The sequence below is a fragment of the Dasypus novemcinctus genome, chromosome 19 (assembly GCF_030445035.2).
Source record: "Dasypus novemcinctus isolate mDasNov1 chromosome 19, mDasNov1.1.hap2, whole genome shotgun sequence".
Taxonomy (NCBI): Eukaryota; Metazoa; Chordata; class Mammalia; order Cingulata; family Dasypodidae; genus Dasypus; species Dasypus novemcinctus.
The window spans coordinates 26,155,790-26,172,147 of NC_080691.1; the positions used below are offsets into that span (position 1 = coordinate 26,155,790).

The 16,358-nt window shown below is 39.0% G+C and overlaps 1 protein-coding gene across 14 annotated transcripts in view; it reads right to left on the reverse strand.

Moving 5' to 3' along the window:
• SPRING1 (SREBF pathway regulator in golgi 1) overlaps positions 1–16,358 on the reverse strand; it is a 181,013-nt gene that overhangs the window by 143,053 nt on the left and 21,602 nt on the right. For 12 of the 14 annotated variants that reach the window (XR_009181824.2, XR_011646503.1, XR_009181826.2 and 9 more), the window contains exons 3-4: positions 13,876–14,027; positions 13,406–13,519 (exon numbers count right to left, since the gene is read on the reverse strand). Coding sequence is in view for 4 of the 14 variants with exons in the window: in XM_023589778.3 (XP_023445546.2) it covers positions 13,406–13,519; positions 13,876–14,027 (266 nt within the window). In the remaining 10 variants the exon portion in view is untranslated. Of the gene's footprint in view, positions 1–8,591; positions 11,529–13,405; positions 13,520–13,875; positions 14,028–16,358 lie in introns of those variants that run through there. The other 2 variants (XM_004461896.5, XM_058281416.2) reach the window with 1 other exon arrangement.

Consider the following 16,358-nt stretch of genomic DNA (forward strand, 5'->3'; position numbering starts at 1 on the left):
TAGAAACTAAATAAATACAAATTAGAATATTGAGATCCACTAGCTCAAAGTTAAAAAATTGTAACTCAGTTTGTCAAGGGTATGGCAAAATACACTCCACACTTTAGGTAAGAACAATAATAAACACAATAGTATCATAATAGCATACATTGGCAAAAATAGGTATCAAATAAATAAACAAACACATACATATAAGGAATCATCAATGCATTATTTGTAGTAACAACAACAAAAAATAGAAACAACCTAAATGTCCTCAGTGAGAGATTAATAATATTGTACATTAGGGTAACTGAACACAGTGTGCCATTAAAAATGATTAAATAGGCCTATATGAAACATAGAAGGTTATCCATTATAGGATTGTTTCCAAAAGAAAAAAGTGCCTTCAATTTTGCCTAAAGAGAGTCATGTGGGAATGGAAAAAAGTCTGGTGCTTATCTCTGTGGTGTGGGATTTTAGGTTATTATTTTCTTCTTTACACATTTCTGAATTATCTGAAATATTTTATCTTTAGCCTGACTTGTTTTGAAATAGTAGTAATAAAATTAATAACAAGACCTCCAACAGCCACCTCCTGAGCCCAGGGCCCACCTGGCCCACCAGTGCCTATCTGTCACCTGACAGTGCTCCCTCCCTGAGCTGCAGACCGACTTTCTGCAGGCACCATGCCCACCCTCACATTTACTCTTCCACATAGATGTCATTATGCCCATCTTACAGACGCAGGGACTGAGACAGAAGAGGTAAGAGGCCTACTCAAGGTCATGCCATTAGTAAGTGGTAGACAAGGTGGACTTCTACACTGCTTATGCAGAGTATCCCACATAAGCAGTATCTCTAGATGATGGGGAAAGCTTTGCTTGGAATCTTGCAAATTGTGCAACCCTTCCCCACAGTTCCCTTGGAATCAATGCCAACGGAGACTGAAGCAGCCCCTGCAGGCACTCTGAGTCAGCTTCTGGAAGCGCGCTGAGAGCTGTAATCACTGCTCCTACCCTCTGCTTTGCCAGGAACGGCCAAGCGCACCCTTTAATACCACTGGTCTAGGTGGCCACTTAGAGTCCCAGGCCTCATGGTGCTGCTCATGCCCTCCTTATTAGTACATGCCTGCATCACAGCCCTTTTCACTGACTACTGTGTGTTCCTTTTCCTGTTAGGACCATATCTTACCTGTACAGCTCCAGCAGAAGCACGGCAAATAAGATTCAGAATGGGGGAAAATGCTTTGAATTACCAAATTACCTTTAGCCCAATTCACTCATTACTTTACAAATTTTCTCTAAATAAAGCCGTTTTCTTCCCTTCTGTGACTTTTCCCAAACTCCCAAAATGTATCAACATATCACAACACACACACTTTGCTAGGCTCTGCGTATACAAAACTGACAAGGTTCCTAATTCTAGACATCTCACTTGAGGGAACCAAAAACAAACCATGAAGTGGACAGCAAGCAGGGAGAGATCCTGGGTTGGAAGGTCAGGGAGGCAGGACCGTATTTCAGGCCCTTCAGTGCCCTGTCTTCATCATGTCGTCCAAAGTGCTGTGAATTTCCAAAACAGCGAACATAACACTAACTGACGTAAGTACAAAAAACATTCCGTGGCCAAATGAGAATGACCTTTGGATTATTGACCTAATTTGGATTTTTATTCCACCTCCCCCCTCTTTTGGCTGGGACAATTGAAATATATATGCTCTCAGGGGAGATGTTTACAGATGAGTCAGCACTGGAACCTGTGAGATGCAGTGTAACGAACAAGGGACCAGGAGTAGGAGATGAAGTTCTTGTTTTGATTCTGTTTAAATCTCAGTGGGGACTCTGAACAGTCACTCCATCCCTCACTATTTCCTCATCTATGAGGTGAGAATACAACGATGTCTAATTCCCTCTCATAAGGTTGTAGTATTGTGAAAGTATTTAAAATGTGAAACGTGTTATTGAAATACAAAGTTGAAAAGGATCAATAAATTAATATGGGTCTACCTACAAAACAATCTGTTCACATTAAGCCTTATCTACTGTTCAAGAATTAAAATAAGCTCAAAGAAGAGTCCAATACCAAGGACAACCAGGAGAAGACAGACACACAAATTCCAAGTTGAGTTACCAAAAAGAATAAGATGGTAAGATATCCAGACACACCACAATTCCCTCACACATAAAATTTGCTTTAAAAGCATTGAATACATAGAATCTGAAGTCTAATGCAAACAGAGTAAGTTGCTTAGAATCCAGCATTAAAAAGCCAATGTCTAGAAGGAAAAAAAAAACCACATGATTATCTTAACAGATAAAAAAAAAAAATGCATTCATTCAACAAAATCCAGCACCCATTCTTGATAAAAACAGAAAAGTAGAGAGAGAACTTTCTCAACATACATGGTAATTTATGAAAAAACCATATACCTAGCATCATGCTCAACAGTAAAAGTTTTTAAAATTTCACCCTAAGATCAGTAATCAAAGATGTCCATTTTCACCACTATTATTGAATATTGTACTAGAATTTCTTGCCAGAGCAATTCAGTGAGAAAAATAAAAGATATCTAAAATGGAAAGGAAGAAGTAAAACTATGTCTGTCAGCAGACAACATAATCTTAAATATAGAAAATCCAAAGGAGACCACAAAAAAACTATAAGAGCTAACAATAAAAGAATTCAGCAAAGTGGAAGGGTAAGAGATCAACAAACAAAAAACAATTGTTCCTGGGACAAGCAGCAAGATGGCAGCAGAGTAAGGAGCTCCTAGAGTCAGCTCCTGCTACAGGGCAGTTAGCAAACACCCAGAGCTCTCTGGAGCTAGCTGAAGCATCTGTTTGGGGCTCCAGGAGACCAGAGGAGCATCCGGAAACATCCTTGAAAGGATGGAAGGAGGAAACTGCCCATCTGCTGAGAAGATTCGTGAGTAGAGTGCTCCACACCCTGGAGGCCAGTGCCCATCCTCCACTGGAAGCACAAGCCCACTTAGGGGCTATTCCATGGCTGGAATCGGAAGTTCCACTTCCCAAAAATGGGGGAGGAAAAGACCGTTAGGCACCAACTTCTGCTACTGATAAGTAATTTCAGCGGGCTAAAGCATAATCCTAACAAGAGCTGAAGTATGAACCCATCACGTCAGAAAGACGCTGGTAGCTGCCATCTTAACTCCGTGCCTTGCATGAGGGGAAGAGGGACAGACTGAAAATCACAGTGTTGGTAGGGACGGGTTTCTTTCCATCCAGATCAGATTGCAGCTCTAGCATAAGCCGCAGGCCCACCTCCAGAAGGGAGGAAGCTGGGGGGACTGGCACGAGCCTCTCTGGGAAATTACTGGCCAAGCTGCAGAGGCTGGTGATCATCCTACTTCAGCAGTGCAAGCTGCCCCAGGAACTATTCTGTGGCTGGAATTGGAAGCTCCATTTCCCCAAAACAGGGGAGGAGACGATTGGCCAGGATTTTGGCTACTGATAAGTAGACAAGACTGGCTAAGGTATAACCCTAGGAAAAGCTGGGCTATGAATCTGTCCAAGTCAGAAAGAGGCCAGTGGCCACCATTTTGACTCCAACCACAGCACAAGGGGAAGCCAGGTTCACCCAAAATCACAGTGATGGTAGAAACTGGTTTCTTTCACCCAGATCTCCCTGCAGCGCTAACCTAGGCTTCAGTCCCACCTCTGGCAGGGAGGAGGTTGGCAGAACCCCCCCCCCCCCGCCCCGCACAAACCTATCCAGGTAACTGCAGGTACCTTTGGCTGGCACAGACTGAATTATTAGAAGTCTACCAGAGCAAATGTGGTCATCTTGGAACTGCACTGCATAGATTGCTGCCCACACCTGCAGCTCCATCCCCACCCCAGGCAGGGGAGAAAGGGGTGGGAAGCTTCTTCAGTCTCTCTGGGCAATTACAGTCTAGGCCTGCATGACTTGGATTATTCCACACAGCTGTGACTCTATCCCTACCCCTGGCAAAGGAGAAAGTTGGGAGAAGCTCCATTAGTCCCTGGAACAAGGAGGGCAGCTTGAACCTCCACAGCTTATAGCATCAACTACATTCTTGGCTCCTACTACATAACCGGCAAGGGAGAAAGGGCAGGAAGTCCTAAACTAAAGAGAAAAACTGCACCCAGAATAAATATTCTAGTAAGCCAGATGCCAAGACACCAACAAAAATTTACTATCCACACCAAGAAACAGGAAGCTATGGCCCAGTTAAAGGAATGAGACAAGCCTCCAGATGACATTATGGAGTTGAGACAACTAATCATAGATGTTCAAACAAATCTCCTTAATAAATTCAATGAGATGGCTAAAGAGATTAAGGATATTAAGAAGACACTAGATGAGCACAAAGAAGAATTTGAAAGCAGACACAGAAAAACAGCAGATCTTATGGAAATGAAAGGTGCAGTAAATGAAATTTTTAAAAGCACTGTAATCATATAATAGTAGATTTGAGGAAGCAAAGGTGAGCTTGAAAAAATGGCCTCTGAAAGTGAACATGCGAAAGAACAGATGAAGAAAAGAATGGAAAAAATTGAACAAGGACTCAGGGAACTAAATGACAGCAAAAGACGTGCAAATATACATGTCAGGGGTGTCCCAGATGGAGAACGGAAAAGGGGCAGAAGGAATATTTGAAAAAATAATGTCCAAGAAGCACAACATACTCCCATCCACAAAAATCTGAATAGACCAACTCCAAGACACATACTAATCAGAATGTCAAATGCCAAAGATAGAGAATTCTGAGAAAAGGAAGAGAAAATCAATGCATAACATATAAGGGATACCCAAAAGAGTAAGTGCTGATTTCTCACCACAAACCATGGAGGCAAGAAACAGTGGTATGATATATTTAAGATTCTGTAAGAGAAAAACTTCCAGCAAAGAATTTTGTATCTGGCAAGACTGTCTTTCAAAAGTGAGGGTGAGTTCAGAATATTCACAGATAAACAGAAACTAAGAGAATTTCTAAGCAAGAGACCAGATTTTCATGAAATACTAAAGGATGCGCTAGAGCCTGAAAAGAAAATACAGGAGAGAGAGGCCCAGAAGAAAGTCTAGAAATGAAGATTATATCAATAAACGTAACTAAAAGTGCCAAAAGAGTGGTGAAAATAAAATATGACAGATAAAACTCAAATAGCCAGGAATAAACTTAACCAATGATGTAAAGCATTTGTATTCAGCAAACTGCAATTCAGTGTTAAAAGAAATCAAAAAAGGCCTAAATAACTGGAAGAACAGTCCATGCTCATGAACTGGAAGACTAAATATCATTAAGATGTCAATTCTACTCAAATTGAGATACAGATTCAATGCAATCCCGATAAATTCCACCAGCATTTTTTTTTTAATTGTAAACATGATTATCAAATTTTGGAAGGATAAGTGGTCCTAAAGAGCCAGAAACATCTTAAAAAGGAAAAGCGAACCCTCATCTCCAGACTTTACATCCTATTACCCAGCTATAATGGTAAAAACAGCATGGTACTGGCGTGGAGACAGACACACAGACCAATGAAACCAAACTGATGGTTCAGAAACAGACCCTCATAGGTATGATCAAGTGATTTTTGACTAGCCTGTCAAACCCACACAGCTCAGGCAGAACAGTCCTTTCAAAAAATGGTGCTGAAAGAACAAGATATCGATAGCCAAAAGAAGGAAGAGTACCCCTATCTCACACCTTATCCAAAAATTAAGTCAAATGGATAAAAAACCTAAAAATAAAAGTACCATAAAGCTTCTACAAGAAATTTTAGGAAAATATTCTCAAGACCTGGTGGCAGATGGTGGATTCTTAAAGGAGATAAGAGGAGGACTGAGATGGACCACTGATGTTTAATGTATGTAGAAGTTTTAATGAACTTTACTGTAAAACTGTGGAAATGTAGAGTGGATAGTAACACACAGTGAGTAACAGCTGGTTTATAAAAGGGGACATGGCTGAAAATGGTAGTCTAGGTATGTAAATGCCAATTGACAGAATGCTAGAGAATCATCTAGGAACTGAATGGCACAGTAAACCAAGAGGTCTATAAGAACTGTGGTTGATGGTACGGATGCAAGAGTGTCCTTTGTGAGCTAGAGCAAATGTATGTTCGCTACTGCAGGGTGATGGGAGTGTGGAGAAGCATGGGAAAAATACAACTGGTGTGACCTATGGACTGTGGTTAACAGTAATAATATAATATTCTTGCATCTATGCCAAAAATGTACTATGTTGATAATGGAGCAGTATGGAAAGAGTGTGCCAAATGTACACTATGCACTTGGTAACAATCAGATGATATTATCTTATCTGAAACAAATGTTCCACCACAGTGTGGTGTGTTGACAGAGGGATGTTGTTTGGGAATTCTTCACATGTGCAAGATTTTCTAAGTTTACAATTTCTGTCTTAAAAAATATATTTAAAAAATAGTAATAGGGTGGGTTGTAGGAAAAGTACACCAAATGTAAGATAAGGACTATAATTAGTAGTAAGATTTTCACAATATTCTTTTATAATTTGTAACAAACATCTCTTCACAATGCAAGGTGTTGGTGGAGAGTTAATGTATGGGACCCCGGGTATGATGTTATGCATGTTTGTTTCATAAGTTCACAACTTTTACTCTACACTTATTGTTTATGTATGTTCATATATAAATGATATAAAGATAATAACAGGGTGGGTTGAGGGAAAAATACTTTGGTTAGCAGTAATATTTTGACAAGGTTCTTTAATCACTAGTTAAAAACGTTTAATAACAATGCAAGGCACTGGTGGTAGGGTGAGTTATGAAAGTCCTGTATGACATTATATGTTTGTTTTGTAAGTTCACAACTATTATCATACACTTACTAAGTTATGTATGAGTGATATACTTCAATAAATTAAAAAAAAAAAACAATTACTCCTGTTTATCCTGTTTACTAGCAATGAAGAAGCTGAAGAAAAAATTAAGAAAGCAATTCCATTTATAACAGAATCTAAAAGAACAAAATATTTATGAATAAATTTAACTGAGGATACAAAAGACTTGTATACTGAGAGCTATAAAACACTGCCAAAAGAAATTAAAGACTTAAATAAATGGTAAAAACATTCCATGTTCACAAAAGAGTTAACGTTGTTAAAATATCAATATCAATAATCTAGGGACTGAATAACATAGGGAACCCAGAGGTAAATGAGAATTGTGGTTAATAGTACAAATACATGAATGTCCTTCTATGAACTAGAATATACATCACTATTGCAAGGTAGAAATGTGGCAAGGCATGGAAAAATACAATTAATGTAATCTATGGATGACAGTTAACAGCAGTATTGTAATATTCTTGCATGAATGCCAAAGAGATACTGTGTTAATAATAGTGGATAGGGAAAAAATTTACCAAATGTATACTACAGACCACAGTAGTGGCAATAGTCTGAAGATAGTATCATAATCTGTAACAAATGTTCTACCACAATGTGGTATGTTGGTGGAGGATTGGTGCATGGGAATTCCATATATGTATGTATATGTCTGTTTTGTCAATTCACAACATCTCTAATAAAAATATATATTTTTTAAAATGTCAGTATTACCCAAAGCAATATACAAATTCAGTGCAATCCCTATTAAAACTCCAGCAGCCTTTTGCAGAAATGGAAAAACTGATGCTCAAATTTATATGGAACTGTAAGGGACCCTGAACAGCCACAAAAATCTTGAAAAAGAAGAACAACATTGGAGGACTCACATTTCCCAATTTCAAATTGTATACAAAGTGCCAGTAATTAAAATAGTGTGGTACTGTCACAAGGACAGGCAAATAGATCAGTGGAACAGAACTGAAAGTCAAGAAATAGATCCCAGGGAGTGGTTTTAACTCAGTCGGTTGAACACCTGGTTCCCATGTACAAGGTCCCAGGTCCAATTACTGGTACCTCCTGGAAAAAAAAGGGAGGGAGGGAGGGAGGAAGAAAGAAAGAGAAAGAAAGGAGAGAGGGAGAGAGGGGGAGAGAGAGAGAGAGAGAGAGAAATAGATCCACACATCTGTGGCCAATTGATTTTATTTTTAATTTTTTTCTTTTTAGGAAGTACTGGGATTAAACCTGGGACCTTGTACATGGGAAGCAGGAGCTCAACCACTAAGTGACACCCACTCCCCAGCCAACTGATTTTTTACAAGGGTACTAAGTACATGCAGTGGGGAAAGAAGAGTCTTTTCTACAAATGGTATTGGGGAAACTGGATATTCACATGCAGAATGAAATTAGTTCCCTACCTCACACCATATACAAAAACCATCTCAAAATGGATCAAGAACCTAAATATAGTAGCTAAAATTATAAAACTTACAGAAGATATTATAGAGGCAAATCTCCATGTCCTGGGTTTTGGCAATGCATTCTCAAATATGATACCAAAAGCACAAGCAACAAAAGAAACAGATAAATCTGATTTTATCAAAATTAAAAACTTTCGTGTATCAAAGGAAATTACCAAGGAAGTGAAAAGACAACCTACAAAATGGGAAAAAATTATTTCAAACTATGTATCAGGTAATGGTTCAATATCCAGAACATATAAAGAACTTTTATAAAGCAACAATGAAAGACAACCCAATTTAAAAATAGGCAAAGGACTTTAATAGAAATTTCTCCAGAGAAGATATACAAATGGCCAATAAACACATGAAAAGATGCTCATCATTAGCCAAGATGGAAATTCAAGTTAAAACAACATCGATACACTACTTTACACCCACAAAAATGGCTACTCTTCAAAATGGAAGATAAATGTTGACAAGGATGTAAAGAAATTGGAACTCTAGTGTATTGTTGACGTGAATGTCAAATAGTGTAGCTGAAGCCAGTTAATAAGATAGGGAATCAACAGATGAATCTGGAACCTGGCAGAGAGTCTACATGGACATCAACAGTCCCAAGATGGCTGCTGGAAGACACCTCCCGCCCAAGATTCTGCCATTCAGAACAAGATTTCGTCCGGAAGCCAGGGGACAGATGCCCCGGATAGTCCCCAAGGACTTAATCATTGGACCTGTGGGATTGATGGGTGGGGTAATCAATCAAAACTGCAAACAGCTGGAACTCCTCCCCTGCCATTAGCAAAAGGGCAGAATAATCAATGGTTTAAAAAGTGCAAAGCCTGAATTGCTCTCTCGCCATTGGACCCCAATTCTGGCTGCCTTCTCTCCATGCATCAATCAACAGGCAAGTAAAACCTGGGCATTTATAATCTATAATGGCCAATTGTAGTCTGTAATTTAGCCCACTTTATCAATCTTCAGTCCCTTCCTCTCTACCTGGGACCCACGATCTGTTATCTTCTCCCATTTCTCTTCCCTCTCTACCTGAATAGATTACTGGCCTAACTCGCCTGACATGCTCTTGAAATTCATTTCTGCAGCATAGTCAGGAACCTAGAAAAAAGCCAGTAACACAGTCACTGTGGAAAGTGATATGGTGGTTCTCCAAAACGGTAAATATAGAATTACCATTTGACCCAGCAACCTCACATCTAGATATATACCCAAAAGAAAGTGAAAACAGGATCACAGATACTTGCACACCAATGTTTACAGCAGCATTATTCACAATAGCCAAAAATTGGGAACAACCCAATGTCTATCAACAAATGAATGGATTAACAAAATGTGATACATACACACAGTGGAATACTATTCAGCCACAAGAAAAACCAAAGTTATGAGACCTACTGCAACATGGAAGAACTCTGAAAATATTACACTTAATGAAACAAGCTAGACACATAAGGACAAAAATTGTATAATATCACTTATAAGGGATGACTAGAAATAGCAAATTCTCAGAGGTAGAAAGTAAATTAGAGGTTACCAGGGAGGGGGAGAAGAAGGGGAAGTGCTTGTAAAAAGTTTTTTAAATTTAAGGATTAAAAAAAAAAAGCCACCATGTGACAGTTTACTCTAAGAAAGCTGACAATCTCCACTACTGTGGGGATGGGCAAGTCTGCAAGTCTGTGTTCTGTAGGGTAGGCTGCAACTGGGAAATTGGATAAAGGTTTTCAGTGAATTCCCCAGAAGAAGCTGGCTGGCTGAAGTAGAGAGGAAAATGCTTTCTTCTGACAGCTGAAATCATACTTCTTTTAAGGTCTTCAACTGGTTAGATGCAACTTCTCTCATTGGTGAAGGTAATCTCCTTAGTTAACTGTAGATGTAGTCAGTCATCTATGCAATTGACTTACTGATATTTCAAATGCATTATATACTCTCACAGTAACAATCCAGCTAGTGCTTGCTTGACCAAGGAACTGGGCACCATAACCTACCAAATTGGCACATGAACTTTAACGATCACAACTGGGTTTTCTTTTCTTCTTTTTAAACGTAAACTATGAACTATTTAAATTGCAAATCACTAGGAAACCGAGTGTTTGCATCTGTTACATTTGCAGAAGCTGAAAGCAATAAAGAATGAACACATTTGGCAAGCTACTAATGTTATCTCCATTTAAGAACTGACTTTAACACTGGGTTTCTCAACAGGACAAGGGAATGAGACAAGGAGAGAGGCGGGCCATGATTTTCCTGAGACTCCCTTTGTACTGTGGCTGAGCAGAACACAGCAATTTCAAAGGAAAAGAGAACAGAGTCCTCCAGGAGGGTAAGTCAGAATTTCTAGTTAAACCGTTCTCTCACATAGGTATACAATCATATTTAACTATTACCAGAAAAGAACCTCTATGCATGTGATGTCAACTGCTAGAAATTTTGCATAGAATTAGAATGGAACAGTGTCTTTGACGCTTCAGGTAATTTTATGTGAAAGGATATGGTTATTTCCTTGGTGTTCAGGGCCTACTCCTGAAGACGCTATTAAAACAAAATAAAAAATAACCCCCTAAAGAGAAAATCCACATTGTAAGACACAAAACATTTTATCTGGGCAAAGGATAACTTAACTCATGAAGTTCAAGAACATAGGAACAATGAAAATAATAAAAATAATTTCCTTGAATATAGTCAACTAGAAAGGAAAGGCATTTTCCTATACAAAACATTATCACTTTTGCACTACTCCAAAGAAATCCAATAAATAATTTTATGGCAAAAGGGCCCAGATTAGAACAGTAAGTAAAAACTTAATCCCTGACACCTGGGGAACACAAGTCACAGCTCCCTCATAGGAACAACAGTTGTGCCATCCATCCAAGAATGTCAACAACACCCAAAGCTTGGTCTGTAGTTTTGTCTTTTGCAAATGTGAACGGCTGACGTTTCCACGTTGCTCTACAGAACAGTTCCAACTGGTAAAGCCCAGGCAATGAGTGAAGCCAAAGAGTACAACACGAGAAGTAGATTCCCCAAGGCTTTTGTCCTTTGTCCAATGCACTAGTTTGAATGCTGAAGTCTGGCTTCAGGCTGACAGTTCTTCAGCAGGGCATCTTCTCGCCCTTGCTTTAAGTCTTCTGTGTCCATCACGCAGGGAAGAGCTCGGGAGGGCTCTCGCCATAGCAATACTTGGCTATGGGATCCCTATAGGTGTTCTCGTGCTGCACACTCTGTTGGCAAAAGGGAAGAAGATAAGAGCACCATGAGAGAGCAGAGTTCCACAACACCTTCCTCTCAGAACAGTGAAAGTCAAAGCAGGATTGCCATCAGACAGACACTTCCTGGAGGAGAGCCTGCCTGCGTCCATCTCTGAATGTCAACTAAAAGGCTCCAAGGCACTTTCTGGAACAAAGAATGCTGCACACCGAATGCCAACAAAGAGCATTAAAATGGAAATAACATCACTGCATGAATGCTTCTTTTTATATACAATAGTGAGTTTTTAAACAGCCTAGCTGCAACGTGGGTGTCTCAAGACAACTAATTTTTCTCAAAAATTTTAAACTAGATTAAGTTCCAACAGGTATTTTGCATCTGACGCTGTTCATCAAAAAAGTCAGGTCCTGGTCCTGGACCCTGCAGAGAGACTAAGAAGAGGCACTTCAAATCGCTTTCATAAAGTTTATGTACCTAAAAGTTTGGCACACAAGCCAAATCCCACAATACCAGGCAAGCCTCATTTGGCTAAGCAAATTGGAAATGTGATTTAATGCAATCATCCCCAATGGCTAATTTTTCAGCAATTTGTTTTCATACAAACAACTTGAGCTTTTGGCTAGTCTACAGTTCATTAATTAGACTAAGACCAATGCTAAGAAACTAAATTCTAAGTATTAATCCAATTTAATAGCCATACAGCTAAAGCTTATCTTTCCTGAGATACTGTTATCAAAACAAATTGAAAGTCAATCGAGAAGTCTCTCTTTGCAATAAAAAAAAAAGTCAGAAAGCATAGTAGTTTCACTAAAGACTGGAAATAATCCCTGGGTTTTATGAGTTGTAGCAAAAAATACTTTACCTTTTCTATCATTTCTTAGAATTAGAATCAGAATCAAAATGAGTCACATGTTCCACTTGCTTCTCTATTTCCTTTAAAGCCCATTCAAGTGGAAAGATCTTCAAGCAAAACAAGACCATCAGGAATTTCTTAATGTTTTCAAATGCTCATTATAATCACTGAAACATTTACCCAATGATGCTGAATGCTCTTAGAGCAAACCAAGGACATAAAAGAGGAGTAAAATCAAAAGGTGAAATACGGAAATCTGACAAAGGGTACGATAGTTTCAGAGAATGACAAATGAGGCAGTTATCTCAGACGAAGCCAGTACAATCTTGGATACACTACAAATAGAAGCCAGAAGAAGTATGCTTGTATAATAAACATGTCTGGTGATTTCACAAAGAGAGTTTGACAAATGCCCAACCACAAAAGCTAAGAGCTGAGGATACAGAGTAATAGAAAGGCAAGAGACTTTCAGACGCTTTCAGCAGCAGGTGCAACATGTGATGCCCAAAGAGCAAAGCATTTAATGACAGCATGCAAATAAGTACTGAGTGCTTGACAACCTACAGATTTATTCGGATATTTTTAAACACCCACCTGCCCAAACCCTTGAAGTTCTAAAATAAATCACAACTCTGTCTCAGAACAAATTACTGCTGACTCTAAACAAGTGGTTACAGGAAAGCCTTAGTTAAATTTCAAAGATGGGGAGGAGAGAGCATCTCTCGGGAATTGGACTATTAGGACACCACCCAGACTTTATAATTGTAAGCTTCTACTTGAAGCGTAGACATGCCAATCAGATAGGAAAAATGCAAGCCAATGAGACCTTGACTGAATATAAATGTTTTACCCACCCCCCCACACACACACTGTTTAAATCTCACTTAGACATTTTACCAAACAAAACCAAATGAAGTTTTACATGGCTTCATTTGATTCTCCTCCACTATCATCCCACAAAAAGAACCCCAGTGTAGGTTTTCTAGTTTTCTTCTAGCCCAACTCTCACCACCACAGCTAGCTATCACAGCTTCTGACCTGAGATGAGGTCCTGCATTTAGCCAAACACAATTCAAAATGATCTTCCACTGCCATGAAGAGGTTCTGGAATGCCATGGCTGCTCGGTTGAGGAAGCGCTCCAGGAGAAGTTGCTATGGAAACAAAAGTTTGTATCTGTAATAAATTCCAGACTAAACCAGCACAAGGTAACCTTGAATAGCTCTCCTAAACTAAGGCAAGGTTGATACAGAGGGAGAGAGCTGGGATCTTATTCATTAGCTCTCTGATTAGCAATACGATGATCCATTCCGCAAAAGAACCATTCAAGTAACTGGGAACCACCTCCCTTACTTGTAGACAAGGGCTACTTCACAACAGCAATTTCTGACATCTACAAAGTTTCTATGTTCTATTTTTAAAAGGGTGGTGCTGGAAGAGTCTAATGCTCAGCATAAAAGAAAGGCAGAAAGGAAAGAGGGGCTGTAGAACCAGGAGCAAGTCTACACACCTTGTTGGGCTGCAGGCAGCAGGAGACACAGTACTCATAGGCGCTGCAGCAGCCATTGGACAAGCAGCCATCGCAGCAGTATTGCTTTGTGCTAGGGACGTGGACATGACAGCAGCCATTCACCAGCAAATCCTTCCTTTCACAAACGTATCCTGAAAGTCAGAGATGTGCCTTAGCATATAAAATCAGCTGTTCCCCACTGCTTTGCCAGAACTGATCTTGAAGAAGCAATGACAGTATTGTACGCCAAGAGCACAAAGATAGAATCTGGAATTGGGGGTATCCTTAAGCACCAAAAAGCCAGAAAGCAGAAATAATGTGATCAGAGTTTGCTTCTTGCATGCAGTTTGCAGGAAATATGGACTCCTGTTTATAACGAGGTTACTCACCATCACCACCTACAACTAAATTTTAGTCTGCTTCAGGCCTTTGATTTAATTACCATGTCAAGTCACATCTACATTTTCTTATTCCAACCCATGCAAGCTGATTCTTTACCCATGCCTGAAGAAAAAAAGTCAGCCTTTTTCAAATAAAAATCTGAAAACAGGAGAAACCAAGGCATTCATTCACAAAAGTGAGGTTCTTTTGGATAAAAAATAAAAATACACTCTTTACAAACATCTTTTGAACTCTTGGGACTTATTCAGTAGTTTGGAGGAAAAAAAAAATTGTTATAGTAGTCACAGTTGACCTTTATCAACCAATTTCATTGTTTGTAAATACCAATGTATGCCAGGGATTCAATTACCCCTTAGAATTAGGGAATGTGGAGTTCACTACTACACGACAAAGAAAAATCCCCTAATTTCCTCCCCTCCTCATAAATTTCATCAATTACACAACAAACCCAGTCAATTCATGCTCAATTTTAGGGAAAGAATCTCTTCACAAGAGCAAATGTAGTGTTCAGAGCTGCTGAGCAGACATTTCTCCACTACCTTCTAAGAGTGGGACAGAAAAATGTAAGAATAAGCCCATGAGGGACACTACTTGACCCTTGGGATCTACCAGGTGCACGCACAGGCCCAGAGGGGCACTTGCACAGGCTGGGACCACAGGTGCGGAGCAGCTGTTCCCAGCATCTTTCCATTCCAAATGCCCCAGCTTTTTAATCCTCAGAGAATGAGACTTAGGTGAAGCAAAGACTTGTTTTCAGAAACTACTCTGGAAAACAAAGTCTATGCAAAAGCAGGAGGCACCACTAGCATAAGGACTACAGGAAGATACTAAAAGGTCCCCTCCATTTAAACACTTAGGAAACAGGCCTCAAGAGAACCCAATCAGTTACCTGGGAGCTGGTGCTTTGTGGTTTTCCTTGGTTTTTTGTTTTTTTGGGGGTTTTGTTTTGTTTTTTTAATTATGCTGTTTTTGTCTTCCAAATTAAGAGAGCAAGATTTTAATGCCATAGTAAATATTTCTGGGATTATTCTTACTATTTCTATTCATTTTCTTCGCAGGGTTTATAAACAATAAAAAATGCAGGTACATCAGCATTTTCCTCAAAATTCTGCCCGAAGTGATAAATAATACACTGCAACCTTATCATCTCTGTATCAGGAAGATGTAAAATACTGCACGACCTATACTCTACTTTTTGAAATTACCTTTCTGGCCTTTTCTTTGCCATATTAAATTCCTAGAATTTAATGTGTATGAGATTCTTATGCCTTCTTTTTCCTCCCAATGCTAACTTTCAGAATTTAGCCTTAAAACCACAGGTATTCTAACTTCCGGTGAAAGAAAACTCACAAGATCTCTCACTTTGCATCATAAATTACTCAAGCAAATGTTCTTTCCAACAAGGAGTCCCATGAGATCAAAACCTCAAGGTATGTGGGTATTATCTGGGAAATTAACTTCTAACTTCTGAAAAATTGTAATTTAATGGGCTATATTATTTAATAATGTGTTACCCTGGCAAAATTCTTGTCGGCATCTGTTTTCTAAAAGGCATAAATTCTTGTGGGTTTCCTCCAAAACATTCATGGAGGATTTTTATTTGAAATATTTAACTCAAGGTTTCTGAGAGTTTCTTTTATCTAAATGAGACAAAAGAAAAGTATCCTTTTGCTACCTATGAAAAAAAAAAATGACAAATTAGTGTGCATATAACCCAATATTAAATATTGATGTCAAGGCCTGAGATTCCATATTTTCTCACTGAATATACTATAAACAGTCTGAAAGAAAAAAAGCACTGAACAGGAAGTCAAGACACCTGGTCTTAGCTGTACATCTGCTCACTGACTAGAGCTGGGTCATCCTGAGAAAGTAATTTCCCTTTCCTAAAATTCAGTTTCTCTGTTTAAAAAATCTGTTATTTGCAATATTATCTGCTCTGTAAATGTGATTGTAAAAGGCAGAGTTTGTCAGTATTATCAATGCTGAGATGGAAGTGCATTTTTGTGCAAAAATTCCCAGCTATTCTATCATAGTTGGGTATTTTCCTTTGACTCCTTCCATCAACCTCCAAATAATCC